Source organism: Lathamus discolor, chromosome 8, assembly GCF_037157495.1.
Source record: "Lathamus discolor isolate bLatDis1 chromosome 8, bLatDis1.hap1, whole genome shotgun sequence".
In the NCBI taxonomy this organism is placed as follows: domain Eukaryota; kingdom Metazoa; phylum Chordata; class Aves; order Psittaciformes; family Psittacidae; genus Lathamus; species Lathamus discolor.
This window is the reverse complement of record NC_088891.1, coordinates 21,437,476-21,458,234: the sequence shown is the minus strand read 5'-3', so window position 1 is coordinate 21,458,234 and position 20,759 is coordinate 21,437,476. Positions and strand designations below refer to the sequence as shown.

At 52.4% G+C, this 20,759-nt stretch overlaps 1 protein-coding gene across 2 annotated transcripts; it reads right to left on the bottom strand.

Annotated features, from left to right (window-relative positions):
• Nucleotides 1-71: 71 nt before the first annotated feature.
• PKM (pyruvate kinase M1/2) lies at nt 72-20,360 on the bottom strand. Of its 2 annotated transcripts, none has more exons than XM_065688026.1 (11): nt 20,277-20,360; nt 14,848-15,017; nt 14,076-14,167; nt 11,187-11,318; nt 10,791-10,977; nt 9,324-9,594; nt 9,010-9,160; nt 7,570-7,722; nt 3,392-3,558; nt 1,213-1,394; nt 72-758 (listed from the first exon to the last, which is right to left on the bottom strand). In XM_065688026.1, exons 2-11 carry the CDS (start codon nt 14,996-14,998, stop codon nt 652-654), a joined length of 1,593 nt encoding a protein of 530 aa, XP_065544098.1. In that variant the 5' UTR covers nt 14,999-15,017; nt 20,277-20,360; the 3' UTR covers nt 72-651. The 2 variants fall into 2 exon arrangements, with proteins under 2 accessions (XP_065544098.1, XP_065544097.1); XM_065688025.1 differs by lacking the exons at nt 3,392-3,558; nt 20,277-20,360 and adding exons at nt 4,034-4,200; nt 15,232-15,251.
• Between the last annotated feature and the right edge of the window lie 399 nt (nt 20,361-20,759).

Genomic DNA, 20,759 nt, shown 5'->3' with positions numbered 1-20,759 from the left:
TCTGCTGCCAGAATGAGCCCAGGCACCCCCCTCCCTCCACCTCCACCCCGAGACAAGAACCGGGGCAGGTGTGGGTGCTTCAGCTTCTCTTTATTGATGGACAGCGGTGCTCTGACTGCCCCTGGGGCCTGTGGAGTGCAGGGTGCGGAAGGCTCTGGGGACACACGCAACAACTAACACGGTGACAGTGCGCAGGGAGGGGAGCGCAGGGGAGGGGAACACCCCTCTTCCACCCCCACCCCTGCGACAAACAAGGCGAGGGGCTGGATAAATCTCAGATTTGGTCTGTGCCTCCAGCGGGGAGGGGACAGCGGAAGCGCTGGCCACCATCGCCTCCCCCCTTCCCCATCACCCCAAACCCTGAGGCCAGTCCTACACTGACAGGAACTCACTGCGCTGACTCCAGCATCGACCGGGGCACGACTTCACTACGGGGAGAGGGTTTAAAAAAAACTAAACACTTCAAGTATGTACTTTTTTAGTGATTTAAGGTCTCTTCCCCCTGCTGCTGCTGCTGCACTGGGTGGTTTAGCAACCTACGTCCACACTAGGGAGAAGAACAGCGCAAGCGATGGCGGGCCTAATGCGAGGGGAGATGGGAGCAGGGGAAGGGGGAAGGAAGGTGGTTGGTGCTGGTCGGAGTCAAGTCGCTCAAGGAACGGGCACCACACGCATGGTGTTGGTGTAGCCGGAGCCGGGGCGCCAGCCGGTCAGCACTATGACCAGGTCACCGCTCTTGAAGAACCCACGCGCTTTGCCTAGGAGAGAACAGAGGGAGGGGTCAGGGCTTGTCACATCGCAGCACCCACCCCTGCAGAGGGACACCAAGGTGAAGGCTCCATCGCTGCCCACCCCTCTGGTTTGGGCTCTGTTGGGACAAGGAGCTGAGAATTCCACAGCACAGAACTGGGAGAGGGAACAGGAAAGGAGCCACCCTGCTCTGGGCTTCTCATCCTTCAGGACAAGCACCACATTAAAGCCAACCCTGTTTTCTAAGGCAGCCGTGCCAACCCTGCTGGCCCGTTGCCCAAGCGGATGCAGTTGCAACTCATGCAACTGCCATCCCCCGTTTCCCAAACAGACACTGTTACCACACAGGCAGCGAGCTCCTCTCCCTGTGTCACCAGTCCCCACTGGTACCCACAAAAGCACCTTTGGGGCTCAGGACGCCCATGTCCCAACCCGCCTGATGGCCGGTGTGGCCTCACTCACCAACATTCATGCCCAGGTTGACGCGGAGGTCCACGTCCTCAGCCCAGGCGTCCAGGGCCGGCTCTTTGCAGAGAACAGGGAAGATGCCGCGGTAGAGGTGTGCCTGGCGCGCAGTCTGGTCATTGCGGGTCACCGCGATGATGGGAGCCCGCGGGCGGTACCGGGACACGAGGTGTGCAGACCTGCAAGGACAACACAGAGGGTGAAGCACCATGCTACAGGCACGGGGGGAGCCCGTGCACCGCCACAACAGCACAAGCAGCAGCCAGGTTTGCCCAGTGAACTCCACACACCCCTGGAGGCACCAGAAGATGACCCATGGGAGATGCTGACAAGAGCCAAGCCCACCAAACCAGCTGGATGCTCCTCTGAATTCCCAGTTGGGCAGCTGGGCAGGCCAGCACCCTTGGCAGTGGTGACCATCATCTCGCCTCCACGTTTAAAGCACCATCTGGGTGTTTTGGTCCCGAGAACAAGCATGTATTTGTCTCCGTTGCTATGTTAAGGTGGCGAGGTGCCATTTATTCCGGCCTCTGCAAGCAGTCCTTGGCATCTCAATGGGGGTCCCCTGCAAGTTCCCTCTGTTTTGAGGAGCTCCCGGTTCACAGGATGAGGAGAGCGTGCACTGAAGCCATTTGCCTCCCAGCCACGTTCACCTGCTGAAGGCAGTGCACAGGCCAGTTCCTCCAGACAGAGCTCTGCTCTTGCACCCAACAGGAAGAAAATGCCACCGAGGCCAAAATTTAGTGGAACATTGGGCACAGGGGCCTTAAAACACCTAAAAGAGGAAGCAGCACACCCCGGGTGGGGACTGCAGCTTCCTTTTCCCTGGGCACTGCAAATGGTGATGGAAACTGCAGTATTTACAACTCCCATCTTTCCGACGAGCATGTCAGGATCTCCACGAGCTTTTGCAGCCTCATTTAGTGGAGCCAGACTCAGGAACATTCGGGATTGCTGCTCAAAGCAGGCAGCGGCAGCCCCCAGACACACGTGCCAGCTCTCGGACAAGCCTTCCCACGCTGCCTGCCGGCAGCTCTAGGACATCCAGGTACTCAAGGGCTGTAACCGAATCCACATCTGAAAATACTCAGTTCTGATCCTGAAAGGTCAAGTGTGAGGTGGAACCTGTCACAAGAACATCACAAGCACGAGTCCAGACTCTGTGTTACAGTCACTCCTCGTTTCAGCTGGAAGCAGCTGCTTCAAACCACTTGAAGCTGTAAATTTTGGATGTAGAATTCACCGATGGTCCAGATCTTCAGGCAGACCATGCATCTAATCGCATCTCTGCTGCTGCACTATTCCTTCGGTCCAAATCCAGTGCAGGCAATTCCAGAAGCAGTCTGAGACTTAGGGTCGGACGTGCTTTGGGAATGGGCAGCCTAATGCCTCTAGATAGAAAAGCTGATCAGCTCCAGCTCCCCTTCCATTGCCGGAAAATTGAGTCTCTACTCACATTGCTGGATGGAAATCCCAGACTCTAATGGTCCCAGGGTATCCACATTGCTGTCACGCACCCGCAGCCAAGGCACTGAGCTCATCTGTGCGCGCAGGCAGCACACTGCTGCTGGTGCTTGCCTGGTCAGTGAGGTTAACACAGGCAGGGGCATTAGGAAGAGGCAATTTCCAACACTCTCTATTTCCCTCCCTACAATCCTAAGCAGTCCCTCTTCACCCCTCAGGCTTAGGCAAGCAGGGCTGCTGCCTGAAGGGGTCAGCAGGGGACCAAGAATTTGGATGCTACTATGAAAGGCCAAGGCCCTGATTTAAATAAAGAAATAAATGAAATGGATACTGCGTCCACTGAACATGTTACATCGAGGATTTCTTGCCAAGAAATGTGAACTGAAGCTGCACCACTGATTTCCCCTTGACTCTTCCAGCCAGCGCTGCTGGCAGAAATGCCATTTGCAGCTGGAAGGGTAGGCAGGGTTTGGTGCTGATGCCACGCTGGCAGAGGCAGGCGGGGCAACTTGGATGTTCTCTGCGTGCAGATGTTCCAGATGTTTGCCCATCTCCAGGGAACCAGCACTGCAGCAGGGAGCTGGGCTCTCAGTCACTGCCAAAGCCCGGCTTCACCGCTACGGCTCTCCTTTCAAAGCCATCATTATGCGAGTCTCCTTCCCCCACCCTGTCATGAGGTTGGCTTGACCTGGGGGAACCTGTCACCTCCTACCTTCCGGACTTGGTGAGGACAATAATGGCCCCGCTGCAGCACTTGAAGGACGCTTCCACAGCGCCAACAGCAGCGGCCTCCGTGGGATCACAGTTGAGGGATGTCAGACGACGCAGTTCCTCAAACAACTGCCTGTGAAAGATGGCGGCTTCGGCCTCCCGGGCAATCTATAAGAGCAACACGCGTTCGGGAAGACAACACAACACTCACGTCAGGCACTCCCGGGCAGCAGGGGCAGGGCGAGATGCTCCATCGCAATGTGCCACACAAACACCAATAGCTTTGATGCAGGAGTTGCCAATTAGGGAGCACAGATTATCTGGGGCAATGCGCAACACGCGGGCGCCCAAACAGCACGTGGTTAGAGAGAACCAGCTGGTCCTCAAGGTTTCTTTGCCGAACTGGTGGCACCTCCGGAGTCACCTCACCCTGCCGAGCCCACACTCGGTGACATTCATGCCAACTGCCAGGCACTCTCGCTCTGCTCCTGCCTACGGAGTCCCTCCCTGCCACAGAGAAGTCAGCTCAGACTGCAGCAGTTGCATTGATAGGGCAGCAGTGAACCGCTTGCTAAGCATTGGCAGTGCTAAAAGGGAGTGTGTGTTTGTACTCATGGCACCAAGCCCCCTCTCTGAGCCCTACCTGCCAGACTCGGTCAGAACTATCAGGGCTGGAGCTAAGCACTTAAAAGAGGCCTCCACTGCGCCTACTGCCATGGCATCAGCAGGGTCTCTGTTGTTAACATTGAGGCGTAAAATCTCTTCGAACAGCTGACGATGGAACATTGCGGCCTCAGCCTCACGAGCGATCTGCAGCCCCGAGCAGGAGCAACGGAGGAGAAGAGAGGAAAGAAAAGGAGGAAAGATACACCAGAGGAATATGAGATCACATTAATTGCCTTAATTGTCATAGTAATGCATGCGAGAGGACATTAAAGGTCAAGCTGTGAAGCTCTTCTTGGCTCTCAGGCTGGGAGTTTGCTGAACACAACCCAGTAACACCACAGCCGCGCTGGCTGCTCCACCACACCGCTGCACTGGTGGGCACTGGTCATGGGGCCAGCGTTCCATAGGTGGCATTCCTGCTGTATTTTGGAGCCCTTTCAGAGCAGGCAAACACTGACTGCTTTTCAAGGAGCAGAGCAAGGCAGCTCAGAGTCACAGCGCTTTGTTGCAGCTGCTTATTACTTCCTTCAGAGACTCTCATGCCATCTACCAGCCTGCTGACGGTCCTGCCCACAGCTCCTCAAGAGGAAACCTCTGCAGCTCCATGCCTCCTTCCCAATACCCTCCCAACACCACACAGCACTGCTGGAACAGTCTTCATGGAGCCAGCACGCCATCAGTGTGCTTTCAACATCACCCTGAATTTGGGAGACTGTCTCTCAGCTTCATGAGATTTATGTTAGCTTGAGAGCCAGTAAAGACTTAGTTTAACCTGAGAGCCAATAAAGTTTCACCTCCAAGTGCTATAACGACTTCTCTTTCTGTAATAGAGAAATAAAAATAGGAACAAGTCTTCCTTATAGGGTTGTCACAACATGCTGGGGTGTTTGTACAGTGCCAGACAAGGTAAAGATGCACATCTAAGGGCTTTCTGCTCAGACTAAGCATTTGCCACAGGTTCAAGTGATCTGTTCATCCTCAAATTTAAAGACAATTCTCATCTCAGAAGGTTGCATTAGCCCCTGACAACCCAATAAGGAAGGCTTGCGGAGACCAGAAAAGCGTGCAAAGGTTCATTATCTTTTCGAGGACAACTCCATCCAGTTGTTGCTTTGGAAACTGAGCAGCCACTACACAAAGCATGACGAGTTATGTTTGAGTAGAAAGTGCCATGAGTAAATGGCTTTGTCATTAGACCCCTTCCAAATATCAATTTTGCTATTCTAATGTTAATTAATTGCTTTACATGATGCCAGGAATTATCCCTCTTCCACAGATATCAGTTTAAGCCAAAGTAGTTAAGTATCTTATGTCTAAAAATACCAGGACACATGTGACAGGCAGGAACAGCAGCCCAGTCCTTAACTCCACACCACCACTGCCATTACTCACACAGAAATGGCCAGAGGGCTTTCAGCTGTTACACATGCAGAGGTACCAGGGTGGAGGTGGGAAAGAGGAAAACGGCAGCTATCTAAACCTCGGTCCTCTCAGACAGCATGGCCAGGGTGACATCTGAAGACAACTGTGGAATGTGGACTGGAACTGGAAGGAAACCCACTCCCACAAGCAGAAACAGCCTGCCCAGTATTTGGAAGCTTGCTACTAAACTCGAGGCACAGGGTATTTTTGTCACAGAGCTGCCAGGTACTGAAGAGCAAACCTGTGTCCAAGAGGACAGTGAAAAGGAATTGCTGAGCAAACCACTGTGGAGGCCCAGGAAAGCTGCCGAGACAGGGATGGACAGGTCAGGTCTCTTAGAGAGGTGCGAGGATACTACGTAGAACAGACCCTGACCTGACAGCCCACATTTACTGTCTACACCTCACTACAGAGGGAGCTTTGCTTGGAATACTCCAGTAGCAGCACTGCATAAGTACATAAAGCCAAACTGACACCAGTTTCAGGCCAGGGAATGCACAGAGGAGCCACTCTTCACCAGAGCTCTCTCCCTGCTGTGACCGCTTGGCCATTTCCAATGGAAATATTCAGCTGCTCTGGCCATGCTGCTGATGTTCAGACCGCGGTTACCCAGGGCACTATTGCTGGGGCTTCTCTCAACTAACACCAAGCCAGTCAGCTCAGATGAAAGGGGCTGTGCTCCTACCATCGGCGAGTTGGCACCCTGCTGCCTGGGCCATGTTATGCTAAACAAAGTGAATCTGTATTTACTCTTCTGCACAGAAGGTTTAAACCTTTGCTGTTTCTCCAAAGGCCTGGCAGAGCAAACACCACAATTCCCAGGTCTGCAGAAAGAGGGAAGCACATGCAACAGATCCTGAGCTCAGGGTACAGGTACAATACAACTCGCCTGAGCCTAGGAATTAATGCCAGAATGGAAGCCCAGATAGAAGGCTTCCTGCAGCAGGTTTCCAAGTCTTGGTAGAAAGTCAGCCCTTGTGATTTAGGAGGTGAAAACTGAGGAAGAACCTTTCAGTTGCATCGTTAGTGTTCAGTCCAGCAGCTACTGGTTACATGAAGTCATATTTCACATTTTCCACCCCAAAAACCTCCAATGCACATATTGCCCAGATAAAAGATTACTTCCAAAATGCACTGCAAACAAACACTAGCCGAGTTGATTCACCTCTATACCCCGAATTGCATGTAAAACTGGTGGAAGTTAGCATTGCTGCAAGTCGCAGCACTGGTAACTGAGGAGAAGCAACACTTGGGACACTCATCAGGTTTCCATCAGCCGCAGCCCGAGCTGGGTGAACTTGGAAGCAGAGCAGAGGTTTCTGGCAGTTCAGGCATGGAAAACCACGGTGCTGTCGGTTCTCATGCAACACACACCCCAACCCTGAGCACACAGTGTTGCAAACCAGGCTCAGGAGCCTCCCCCACCCCCAGAACCAGCCCACACCTTTCATTATCTACAGATAAACCGCTTAAGCGGCTCCTTGACCTTGGAGAAGTTTAAGGCATTTAATATGCCACAACACATAGGGCATTTGAAGAAACTCACGCCAAGGTAATGGCAACCCCCCTCTTTACCCTAGCCTAAACAAGAATTAAGTGTGAGAAATGTGAAGTTTAGATTTTGGAGCACTGCAGTGCAGTTCTCAGCTCTGCCTGGCCACGCTTGGGAGCACACAAAGTGAGGTTTCAGGCCCTCAGGACCACACTAGGTGAAGAAACAGAGAATGAAGAAACAGCCTCAAGCTGCACCAGGGGAGGTTTAGACTAGAGATTAGAAAATTCCTTCCCCAGAGGGTGCTCAGGCATTGGAACAGGCTGCCCAGGGCACGGCTGCAGTCACCGTCCCTACAAGTGTTCACACACTGTGGAGATGAGGCCCTCAGTGCCATGGGTCAGTGGTGGCCTGGGCAGTGCTGGGAACAGTTGGACTGGATGAGCTGAAAGGGCTTTTCCAACCTGGTTGATTCCATTACTTTGGACTGTGAGGTGCTGCCAACCCAGCCTGAGCCACATTTACACCTCCAGGTGCCTGGCTCAGATGGAAAATGGGAGCAATGGAGGACTGCTCCCAGGAGCCAAGGCAGTACTCACAGCGTGCTGCATGCGCACAGCCTCCAGTGGGTAGTCTCCCTTGGCGGTCTCTCCGGAGAGCATGATGCAGTCAGCTCCATCCAAGACAGCATTAGCAACATCACTGCCCTCAGCGCGGGTTGGGCGAGGCTTCTTGATCATGCTTTCCAGCATCTGGAAAAGAGGAAAGCCAAAGGAATTAAGACACTGCAGAAGGAAGCTGCTGCTTTTTCACTAGTGCACATCAATGTACTTTATATATAGGGCAGAAGACAGAATGCAGCTTGAAGAGCTCTACTGTGTGTACAGGATGGTGAGGGACCAGTTTTGAATTAAAGCATCTTCCTGCAAGAAAAACCAACTCATTTAACTTTATTTCTGTTCCTCATTCACTCCTTTTCCAGGAAGATCTAACCTACACAACACCACAGACCCAGTACTCCAACTTTCCAATTGAACTTTCCAGCACAGGGCTTGGCCCAAGGAACTCTGAGCTCTCTAGAAGCTGAAATCCAGCCACATGTTCCCAAACTAGTACCTAGGGGGTTGTTTCTTTGATCTAGGAATAGGTGAACAGTGAGGTCTTGCACCAACTAAAGTTGTCTTCATCCAACACAAGATTTCGAGTTCTTTAACATGTAATCTCAGAACAGCTGCCACCTGCCTCCTAAGCATTTGCTCTGAGGAGAGCAGCAAACAACAGCTTTCACAAGAAAAGCTTCTCCTTCTCATTAGCTCTTCCTGCCCCCTTCTCCCAGAAGCCAGGGTCCCTCCACATGCCACAGCCTGGCCAGCTCTTCTGTCTTGCCCAAGTGCTCAGCTTTCCCCAGCTGCAGCTCACCACTGGGCAAACACCACTCATGAAACTGCGTTTCAGCTGCAATACAGGAAGAGGAAGGAGCATACATCACTGCGACACACAGCCCTGCCTGGTGGCTACAGTTTAGAGACAGCTTTTGCTTTCATAGCCTATGCACAGAGCAAGGGCAGGCAGGAAACCAGTCCTCCCAGTGCCTCAGGGCTGTGCACACATGACATCTACTGGAACCAGTGAAGCTGAGCACCAGCTCTCCTTCTCCCACTCCCAGAATAATGAGGGGATGGATCTTTCCCTCAGTTCTTTCTGATGCTGCAGTGTGGGCACATCTTTTAATACACCTGGGAACCTTTGCAAGTGTTAGACACAGATGTGCTGCTACAAGATGCCAAGGCAAAAGCACATGCCATCTTCACCAGAATTTGGTTATTCAGCCCAAAAGGCTCATAATGCCTTCAAGGGGTAAAACCTTCAGCAAAGACAGAGGTCCCGTAACCTTCCTGGTGAAGATCTCGAAGATCTTTAAAACAGCACCTCAAGCTATGAGCAAGCCCTCTTTGCCCCAGGCATCTCACTCTAGGGAACAGTAACACCATGAGAGTTACTGACACTCACACCCTCTTTTCCCATTGCATTTCCAGTACCTGAGTGGCACAGATGACGGGTTTACCAGCCCTGTTGCAGCGCCCGATCATCATCTTCTGGGCAAGGAAGACCTTTTCAGCAGGTATCTCGATGCCCAGGTCACCACGGGCCACCATGATGCCATCGCTGGCCTCCAGGATCTCATCAAACCTGACACCAAGAGAAGAGGTTTGTTACCCCATGTGCTGTGCGAAACACTTTCTGTCCTCCCCCTCCATGCCATTCCATCCTGGAACGCCAAGGCAGGAGGAGGAAAACCAAAACCAAGTCACAACACTTATCAAATGCCATATAAAACTTCCTAAAAACTCACCTGCGCACACCCTCATGGTTCTCAATCTTGCTGATGATCTTTATGTTCTTTCCCTTTTCCCCTAGCACTTTCCTGACAGCATGGACATCAGCAGCTTTGCGGATGAAGGAAGCAAACACTATATCCACATTCTGCTCCACGCCAAATTTTAAGTCCTGGATATCCTTCTCGGAGACTGCAGGCAGGTCGACCGCAGCGCCAGGCAGGTTCACTCCCTTCTTACTGCCCAGCATGCCGCCGTTCTCCACCTCCGTCATAACATAGTCCTTGCCTGAAAGGGATGGGTTCCTACAGTCAGTGTTTGCCAGAAGCTCCCTGCTGGAGCTCCCACACCACCTCTCTGCCTCAGAGCAGAGTGCCAGTAGCGACCACACACAACACAAAGCACATCATCTGTTTCTTCAGAACATTTATGTAACACACAAGCTTGCAATTTACCCACGGGAGCACAACAGACTGGCCAAAAACCACTCCTGCACTGCCCTTGGAGAAGATGCCGTTTGTTCCATGCAGGAAGTTGGGACTGCCTCTCCCAGAAAAGCTACCAGGCTGCCCCTGTGCACACACGTAATTCCTGTAATTCCAAACTGAGACCCTGAAAGCCTCACCTCCATCTCCCTACACTCTGGGATTTGAGGCAACACCTTAAGGCTAGAGTGGTTTAGGCAGCACTACAAAGGACCAATCCCCACCCCTACACTACCAGTTAAAGCCAGTCCTGTCTCTAATCACAAAGCTCAGGGTCTACACTGTAAAACAAGTTAAATCCTGCATAAAAGTATAAATTAGCCCCACTGAACAGCCTTTGATCATAAGCACTGTATATCCCTTCCACACATTCATCGCTGAAAAGGGGGTTCAAATGACAGCCCAGTGAAACCAGATGAAGTTTTTGGACACTTGCTACACTTCAGGTAGAAAACATTTTGTTCAAATTCTCACTATGGAATTAAGACCCATTTACTCATTGAATCATACCACAGAATGGTTTCAGTTAGAAGGGTCCTTAGAGCTCATTCAGTTCCAACCCTTTGCCACAGGCAGAGACCCCTTCCACTAGAGCAGGGTGCTCCAAGCCCCTGTGTCCAACCCAGCCTTGAACACTGCCAGGGATGGGGCAGCCACAGCTTCTCTGGGCACCCTGGGCCAGCGCCTCAGCACCCTCACAGGGAAGAGCTTCTGCCTAAGAGCTCAGCTCAGTCTCCCCTCTGGCAGGTTAAAGCCATTCCCCTTGGTCTGTCCCTGCAGGCCCTTGTCCAAAGGCCCTCTCCAGGTTTCCTGGAGCCCCTTTAGGCACTAGAGCTGCTCTTAGGTCTCCCTGGACCCTTCTCCAGGCCGAAGAACCCAAACTGTCAGCCTGTCCTTTAATACCCAACTGCGAGCAAAAAAAAACAGTTACCAGAAGGAAAGCACGAACGTGTTCAGGGGCAAAACCAGACAGGCATAGCTGGAACAGTTGCTACCCACCTCTCTCCTTAACCAGCAAGGAAATCAGACCGTCATCCACGTAGATTTTGCTGCCAATTTCTACGACCTTGGTGAGGTTCTTGTAGTCCAACCACAGGACGTTCTCGTCGCATTTCTCCATGAAGGCATCATCCAGGGTGACTTTGAGCGATGAACCTTTCTTCAGCTCCACTTCTGCTGTGCCGCTCTGCGTGTCAAAACATGCAGTTCAGCAAAAGCACTAAAAAACAGTGTGCAACCACCTCCCAGCCAGCACCTGATCATCCACACATGGGTAGATGGCTCATTACCTGGCCCCTAGAGACATTTTTCATTTGGGAAGGCCACAGGCATAACAGGGTATCCAGGCTCACATGGTGAAAAAGACAGGGAGAAAAGGCAGAAACAGCAACTTACTCCCTTAATGAGTCCAGTTCGGATTTCAGGTCCCTTGGTATCCAGTGCAATAGCCACAGGTCTGTAGGTGATGGGATCAGAAGCAAAGCTCTCTGTAGCTTCTCGCACATTCTTGATTGTGCCCTCATGATACTGGCGAGGAAAGAGATGGAAACGTTCAGGCCATTTCTACACCAATGCTTATGAAAGGTATTACTACACACCCCAAAAGCTGCCCCAGCTGACAGCTCTGCTTTTACACTACGTTCAATTTCAGTTGTAGCTTGAGAATTTAATACAGACTGAGCCTCCACAGAAGCAGAGCATGAGGATACAGTGGCCGTCCCCACATGAAAGTGAAGCCCAGCACTTAAATGGTTGTGCCTTCACTGGCCCCACTTGTAATCCCAGAAGGACAACTCCAGCAGACAGCCCAGGCAGTTAATTTTCCATCAGGACACACACTTGCCACCTTAAGATGGCCCAACAAACAACAGGCCTTTAGGAAGAACACTTCCAGAAGCTCTGCCACAATGCTGACTGCCCGTGGCCTTCTTCATGACCCCTCTTATCAGTCCCACACGTGAGCAGACAGACAAGCTTTTTTTAGGACTCTTAAGCTTCAACTTCCCCTGAAGATAAAGGATTTGCTGAGAGCACATTACCTATTGAAGTATTCACATTTTGAGACCCAAAGCAATCACAGCCGAAAGTTCAAGATTCCAGCACCACGCACCCAACTTCCCAACTTCCACATGTGCAAAGGCATTTTGCTAATGCTGCCTGTGTCCAGACAGCCAGTTCTGTGGGGCAACTCCCATCCAAACCACTTCAAACAAGCTTCAGATGACCAGCAGATCAGTTTACTTTACTTGCTTAAACAACATAAAGAGATAACCTTGACTGCAGATTGTATAACACTCGACAGACTTTTGTAGATAAGAAATACCCTTTCCCCTCTCATTGCCAGACCAGCAGCTCTGACTCACCTGGAAGCACTCTGCTCCCCTCATGCCAGTCACCTGCCTTGACACGAGACCTGCACACTCACTTCACTATCACAGGGACAATACCCCAGCACCAGGAAAGCAGGGCCAGGAAAAACTGTTCTAAAGTTCATGTGTGTGCCCTCAGCCATAGATGCACTGCAATAGCTAACTCTAGAGCAGGAAGTGCAATTTAGTTTATTGATTGAGGGGGAAAGCTGAGACTGAGAAGGCCCCAACCCTTCCACACACCACACTTTAGGTGTGTGCAGTTCAGAAATCCTGCCCTAACGGTGCCATCATGTTTACCTGGTCCCAGTCTCCTGGGATTTTTACTTCTTAGTTTGATAACAAGGAGTAACTTGCTCCTAGGAGTCAGGCTTCCTCCAGGGTTACATATGCAGAACAAGAATGTGGGCAGAGCTGGAAGTAAAAGCCATTTTCTTCTATATGAAAAGCTGGCAGCCAGGTGCTAAAGCAATTCTGTTAGAATTGAAGCCCTGTTAAATGCTTTGGGCAGACACAAGAACTGAAAAGAACTGAAGCACTCGCAATGGATGAAAACTTTTTGGGGCTTCACTAGAAATTGGAAAGTTTTGGAGGAACCAGGAGAAAACAAACTTAAGAGTGGCTACAGCCACCAGCCAAACAGAAGGTGACAGCAAGACCAGACTCTGCTGTAGCCTCACCTCATTTGCATGAAATGCACAATTAGACCTCACCCAGCACAGAAAGCCACAGTCCCTGTTCTCAACCTCAGGAAACAAGTGTCCAAAGCACAGCGGTCGCTCTGCTGGGCAAGAATGGTGTGAGTTTAAGCACTGGCCACCAACTCACTCCCTGACCAGCCAACAGACCCCAGCACCCTGCAGCTGCAGGGTGTGACTGCGAGGGGCAGAGTTACTCCACACTACTCCTTCTCCCCGCAGATTCTAACTGCAGGCTATGCACTGACACTACCCCAGGGTCTTTAGTTGAGGTCTGATGGTTTTAGTTAAGCATCAGACCTTTCAATTCTGATAGTGCCCTGTGGCCTTTAAAGGCCATGAGGGTGAGGGGCCAAGCTGTTACACCCCAGGAGGCTCATGGTTCAGTAAGTAAAGCCACCTACAGCTGCTACTGGCTACTGCCTGACATTTTGAATGCTGGAGGGCAGCCAGGGTAAAAACAACTCGGCAGGAAGGCTCAGGGTGCCATTCCAGGCAACCTGGAACGGGATCCTCAGCTCCTCCAGTATCACTGAGGATCTATTTATATTGGTAAGGGCCCGCCTGCCACAAACAGTGTTGATTTCTTTTGACCTTATTCCTATATGCTCACTGCACCACCTCCCCAGCATCACGGTGCTAACCTCATGACTGCCAGGAACACCACCAGAACGGGTTGGCTGAGCAAAGCCAGGAGTTCAATTCTTTCAACTAAGCACAGTAATTACTTCAAATCACTAACAATTTTCTTTTGAGACAAGGTTATTCATTGACCTGCTTGCAAAACCCCCAGCAATGAAGCAAGATGAGCAACTGGTAGTTGTGTGATCAGCAGGAGAGGGATAAATGTTGCTGGCTTCTGACTTTCTTAGCTGACAACCAGGAGCTTTGTACAGGGAATGGCAAGACATGAGGAAGAACTGAAGGGTTTCACGGCAGGCAATGAAGTTGCCTTTGACACCTCAGTTGGCCCTGAATATCAGTTACCTGGCTTCCTGGTACGGAGAAGGGTGTGGAACCAGCTTGAAGTGCTTTCAAAACTTGACTGTTATCAGCAATTACACAGGCTCAATATGCACAACCAGCATGCTTCCCCCGAAAGTTTCACCTTCCCACACCAAGACTAGTCTGGACTGAGCTGAATTTCCGTCTTCTGTGAGCGACAGCCAGCAGACACATGGTCCAGTCAGGTCTTATCAGCTCAGACCTACCCTTACCTCATGAGTGCCATGAGAGAAGTTGAGGCGGGCAACATTCATCCCAGATTTAATCATTTCCTTCAGCTTCTCCACCGAGCGGGAGGCTGGGCCTGGGAGGAAGAATCACAGATTGGTTTAGGTTTCAACAGGACAATAAAAGCTCATCCAGTTCTAACCCCCTGCCACAGGCAGGGACCCCTTCCACAGGCAGGGACCCCTTCCACATTTCTCTGAGCCCTGTCCAACCTGGCCTTGAACACTGCCAGGGATGGGGCAGCCACAGCTTCTCTGGGCACCCTGGGCCAGTGCCTCAGCACCCTCACAGGGAAAGATTTCTTCCATTATATCTAATCTCAACCTCCCCTCTATCAGTTTAAACCCATTCCCCCTTGTCCTGTCATTACACGCCCTGAAGCACCAAGGAAGTTTGAATATTAACTCTGAAAAAATCATGAGATAACCCCCTCACAACAGACTGCTTCATGCGGAAGAGAAAAGGTCTAAGGGATTACAGACTTACTCAGCACCGAAGCAGATCGTATCTGCAGCAGCAGAGACTGTTTTAACTTGCCTTGAGAAGCTTAGCAGAACCTAAGCAGTCCTGAGCTCCCCAGCTACAGGATTCACTCCTAGCAATAACACGGGTTAGGCAGACATGGGAAAATCATGTTCTTTCAGCACACAAGTTCAGCCCTGGCAAGGGATGAAAGCTGAAACCTTCTCCCAATTTCCCAAACAAGTTTCACCACACAGGGCTTCCCAGCTACAACCTTATCTAGGAATCACCTACCGATGGTGCAGATGATGCCGGTGTTCCTCGCAATGGTTGGCTCCGAGTCGATGTCCAAGCGGCACATGTGCTCAAGGAAGGTGTCAGCCATGGCAGCATGCAGCTGCTGGGTCTGGATGAAAGCAGTCCCTGCATCATGGTGCTTCGACATTGTTGCTGGAATCCTGTGTCTGGAAGAGAAGAAAGTGGTGCCAGGCTTAGGAATCACCCAGACTGGCTCATCAAGCAGAGACATCAACACACCCACGTGATGAATATGGAGGTAACAAGCAGGCGGCTACTGGGTCAAGCTATCTTTATGTTCCTACTTGAGAGTCTTAAGATACAGGCAAGACATACTTCTAATTTCCATGTCATCCCCCACATACACCACCCAAAGCTCACCTGCCTTCTATGCAGATGTTCCCTTCATAGCTTCTCTTCATTGCCAGTCTTCCCTTGGAGCTACACAACGCAACAAAATTCAAGCACTTGAGTGCACCGGCAGAGACTCTGCCTCCTCCCTCCCAGCTCTCATTTCTCCTACAGGCCTCCAGTGCACACCCCATCGCAACCAGGGAGCGGGACAGCGCGGCGCGAGTGTGACTGTAGACACTCTTACACAGGTAATCTTCTGCTGAGGAATCATGGCAACGTTCACCTAAGCTTAACTCCCATTCTTTAAGCCTGTGCCAGCAAGTAGACCTGGGCTGATGAAACACAATACCTTGGCAAAGAACACAAAGACTGAAGATCTAATACACCCACAGACTCTTCAACTGCGGATGCTGCAGGTCTGCCCCATCCCCTGCACTACCCCTCACCCAGAGCAGCAGCAAACCACCACGACATTTAAAACTGCTGACTTTCCTTAATGTTTGGATGAAAACAACTCTCTGAACTCAGGCTGCTTGCCTCTACAGGACTAGAGTATCCCCACAACACAAGAACAGCCTGCAATCCCAGGAGGAACCTGAACTGAAGCTTAACTGTCCACTAGAATGGGAGGAGGCCCATTTCCAGCAGCACTGGTGCCCCTGGGCATTCTTAATGGCTCACTTCTGGCTGCACCATAGTCCCTGTGCTCTCAAGCAGCAGTGGCAGCTAGAAGCTGTCTGTCCTCTTTGACCCGCCCAGGCGAGACTGCTGACTTTCCAAGAGCCTCTGGTAGGAGTGATGTAAGGTGGTAGCTGCTGGCATGGGCAGATCATCAGCTCTAACTTCAAACAGCACTTCCACTATGAACACCATCCCCTGGGCACACAGGGGATATTCAAAGCAGGCTGCTCTTTCAGCATAAGCTGCCTTCACCTATAAGATACACCTTTAGTGTGGTGCTCATGGAAACACAGGCTGCTGTGCAGGTTTGTTCTGCCTGCCCCAAGCAGACGTAAAAACCCCCCAGTAACTCACAAACCAGTGTTAACTGCACACATCAGCCAGCTCAGAGCACTCAGGTTAGAAACAGAGGCACTAATAAGCCCGAATGCCTCGTCAGAGATGGAAGTCTCTGAGGAACAGGCAGGAGATGCCCTGCCAGTCTGCCATGTGCCTGCCCATGCCAACGCTCCTCCCCTCCCCACGTACGTGCGGATCCTCTCGCAGGCAGCCCTGACTCACCATCGCCCCGCTCCCATGCGGCACAAAGGAGCCAGGGCAGCGAAAACCATAATTTGTCCTGGCAAAACCTTCTTTCCCTCAGCCCTGCCAGAAGCTGCTGATTCACCGGAGTCACAACAAGAAAGTCTGCCCACATAAAAAGCCGGAGAAAGTCCCATTATTATAGGAAAAGCCGCTGCTCGCCCTGAAACATTGTGTTTTAGCCCTCTAACACTTGCTGCTGCATCCTCCAACACCTGCAGAGCAGCACAAACTTCTCCAGATGCCAAAAACAACAAGCTGGGAAATCACTTCCACACAGGCGAGCAGGTCTGCACAGCCTCTGGAAATAAAGGATATGAAACAACAGGATCCCAAGCTGGAAACTGCACCCAGAGCATGACTTGGGGGGGTTTAAAATAGGCAATGTGAGCTCTCATGGAAAAACCCCCACCCACTCAAGTCATTTGCAAATATAATTTTAACCCCCCTAAAGTCCTTGTAAGTACATAAAGAGAAGTGAAGTTCCCAGCCAGAACCCCCTTCACGAGCACTTCAGTGCACTCAGGAAAGTCAATCAGAGACACCATGACCTTGTCCAGGAGGGAGAGCAGAAATGCAGCAGCCAGAAAGTATCCCAGACCCATGTGCCTGCAGCACTGTGCCATGCTAGCAACAACCTTTGCTTTCTAACATTTCCTCCTGCCTCCCACTATCCTGTATCTACAAAGCACCGACTGAGCTCTCCTGGAGGGAGCAGGCTGACAAATATAACAGGAATGTTTGGCATTTCCCACTATGCCAGGTCTGGGGTTTTTTAATTCAAACAGAGGAGCTCGGACTTTCAAGGACGCCTGAAGACACAGAGCACTCAGTCTGGGCTGGGCAATGAAGGGGGGGTAAGCAATATCCTACAGAGTCTGAATGCTTCCAGCACCAAATAAATGTGAATTCCTTTCTCAAGGAATAACCATTAAACCCCCACATTTATTACTTGGGCTGCCTGTGCTTTAAGCAAGATGTCTGGTATCTCCCTGGCTCTTGAATGTTCTCGAAAGAGCTCATGTGAGGGCAGAGACCTGTTCTGCAGTAGTGAGGTGACTAACTCCAGCCAGCTCATCCTGCGGTCCAGAAGCTCCAAAATCACTGCATCTCCTGATCAGATCTGCCCAGGGGGATGGGGAAAGGAGCAGAAGCAGCAGCAATCCCCACCCTGGGCCAAGTCTCTACTGTTATCGGTGACAGAGGGAAGCGGAAACTGCAGCAAGGACTATCCCCAGGCAGCGCCAGCGTTAACCATCGCCACACCAGAGATGTTACTGCCTGTGAATGTTGCCGGCAGGCTCATGGCGGGTGATGATTTGGGTTTTATTGGTCAGCCTCACTTACACAACCTCACTGACACTGCACAACAAGGCTGCTCACGCCCAGTGTCCCTGGCCAGAGGCAGGAATGATTTGAGTTAGCACTCACATGAGAGACAGGCAGGGTTATGAAACTGGGCAAGGGCAAGCCTCCCGATTCCCCAAAAAAAAGCCCAAAAAACATCAGATTTGCTCACTGGAGAGGCTAAAGTCTCTCAACACCATAAAAAACCAGCTCTGTGGCAAGGCAGGCTTTAAAGCAGCCTGTCATCCCCTCTTACAGAGGGGAAGGCAACAGCTCTTCCCTTGCAGGAGGCAGTGTTGCACTGTTACACAAGTACAAGATGGCCACCCCAAAGCCATCTCCTTTCTGCAAGGCTGGACAGGACCCAGCAGCCACCACCTGCTCCCAGTTAGTGTATGCTCTCCCCAGCAGTGAACTGCAGCTCAGCTAGGGAGAGTCCCACAACAGTCACTGCACAGTGGCAACAGAGATGCCTCTGTGGCTTCTTGGCGTTATGGAGCTGGGAGGGTCAGGACAACATCAGCACTTTCCTGCATGCAGAGGGATAAGCCTTGCGTTAGCCCAGCCTGCCATTCCCTGAGGGCAAAGATATAAAGGAGACTTAGTAAGAGAAATTGAGTTGAAGTGACAAGCATAAGGTGTTTGGCGACTAAAAAGACTTATCTCGAGGGTATCTGTAGTGTGGGCACACCCACCGACTTAACCTTGAAGGTGCTGCTCTGACAAAGGACAAGGAGACTTCCAGCCTGGCCCCCAGGCCGACAGAAACCACCTAGCTGCCTCCAGGAAGCTGTAAAGAAATCCTCTTTGCATTATAAAAGAAAGTTTTACGGTGGGTTTTCCATTTGAATAACCCTAGATGGAGGTCTAGATCCCTGTGCCGCATCCCTGAGGGATGGCGACCTGCTGCGCCCTGGGCGGCAGCGCACAAGTACTGCAGCCGCCCCATTCCCTACGTGCCACCATCCATCACCAAGCTGCAGCGGCCCCAGTACCTCCTTCCCCCTGGGAGAAGGAGATAAAGGCCCAGCACGTGGTGCAGCCAGCCCCGGAAACGGCTTATTCCTCTCAAATTAAATTACCAGTTTGGTGCACAGAAAGGGAATCAACACCGGCAGTGGATCACTCCAATAAACTGGGCTTATCACAAAACTGACGGCTTGGGGCAGATAAAGAAACAGGCAGCCAGGAAAAACGCAGGCCAGAGTCTCCACAAGCTCTTTATCTAGTGAAAGTGAAGTTTCTTGGATAGGTTTTGCAGGCAAACACCGCACTGCAAACACGTGGCTCGCAGCAGAGCTTCCTGCCTCGCCTTTGCTAAGGCATGGCTTGGAAACAGGTTGGCACTGGCACGAGCCACGAGGCCAGCAAACTTCACTGCTCTACATTAGCCTAAATTATGCTTTATAAATGGGATGTCAAGCATAAAATTACCTGCTATGGGCCGATTTTTTGCACTGAAACCCTCGAGTTTCCCCAAGAGGTATCTGGGTAACTGAAAAACCTCTTTGTCATCCAACCTTCAGGCCAAAGCAGGTCAGGCTTAGCAGCAGCCCTTCACAGGAGGGGGGCAGCCAGGAAGTTAAGGCATTAACATCACAAAAGCCTCCGAAAAGCAGTGATTTCTGTTAACCTGGGAGCCGCTGATAACTAGCTGTCTTATCAGAACAAAGCAGAGGTTTAGAGACTGCCGTATACTTTTACGAGTCCGAGGAGACACTCCGAGGTTGCCATTGTCTGCCGATAAAAGCACTATTCATGCCTGCAAAGAAGGTTTCAACACGTTTTAAAGGCTTTCACAGTTCACGGGACTGTCCAAACCAATCGGACGTGTCAAAGCAGGCACAATTACGGGAGATGATTAATGCTAAAGGGGCCATCTCTTGCGGAGTGATAAAGAGGCTGCAGCACCGCTGTGAGCCCAGCGAGCCGTACACTGATTTAAGCTGATGCCCTTCAGAGTCGGCTCTTACGTGAGCGCCGGCACGGGGTTGACGGGGCGGGGGGGGCGGAAAGGAGATGAAGGGGGGGCCGGCACAGCGCTGCGCTCCCGCTCCATCTGACTCAGCCTCCCGTAAGGCTCCGGTCCAGCCGCCGCCGCCACCAGGAAGGCGGCCGGGGTGCTGCAACCGGGGCCCCGCGCTCCGCCTCACAGCCCCGCCGCGGCAGCCGCCTCAGGGACCGACCCCCGCACCCCCCCTCCGCCCGGGGCGGCGGGACCGGGATGCTCCGGCCGAGCGGGACTCGGCCGCGGCGCCACGTGCTCGGCGCCGCCAGACCCCCGCATGCGCGCTCCGCCACACACGCACCCCTACCCCCCCCCCCCCCCCCCCACCGCCTGAAGGAGACCCTCGCCCAACAACGGGAACGGGGAGGAGGATGATGATGGCGGCGGCGGAAGGTGCCGCGGCCGGTACCGCCACTCGCTCCCCGCCGCCCGCTGCCCCTCAGGCCGCCGTTACCTGCCGCAGCCGAACCTCGCCTCACGCCCGTCCCCGCCGAAAGCCGCCGCTCCTCTGCGCACCGCCCCTTCCCCTCGCCAAGGTGATCCCGGGGGCCGCAGCACCGCCCCGTCCCCCCTCCCCACGGATCCCTCCGCCGACCGCCCCTGGGGCGGGAGGAGGCGGGGCGGCCGGACTCCTTTCTCCGGCGGATGCACACGGCCCTCCAAAAACGCTATAGCCGCCACACGCAGCCGGAACGTGGCCGCCGCCTCATGCCGCTGCTCTTAAAGGCGCCGCGCCCCCCACAACTCTCAGCACCGCACCCGCTGCGGGGAGCTGGGGGGCACAAGGGGCTGGGGCTGCGGCCCCTCTCTCCGTGCGGGCAGCGGCGACGAGCGTTTGGGGTTGTGATGGGGCATCCTGAGCCTCGCAGCTCCCCACCCCGAGGATGCTGGGGAATGGGAAATCATGGAATGGTCTGGGTTGGAAAGGACCTCAAGA

Bases quoted from the DNA above. Each gene is read 5' to 3' on its own strand.
- PKM (XM_065688026.1), bottom strand. From the start codon at position 14,998: ATGTCGAAGCACCATGATGCAGGGACTGCTTTCATCCAGACCCAGCAG. The intron at 10,978-11,186 runs GTAAGTTGCTGT...TTTGACACGCAG, and splicing joins GAACTGGACTCATTAAGGGA to AGCGGCACAGCAGAAGTGGA. The intron at 1,395-3,391 runs GTAGGAGGTGAC...TTGTCCTTGCAG, and splicing joins GTCCTCACCAAGTCCGGAAG to GTCTGCACACCTCGTGTCCC.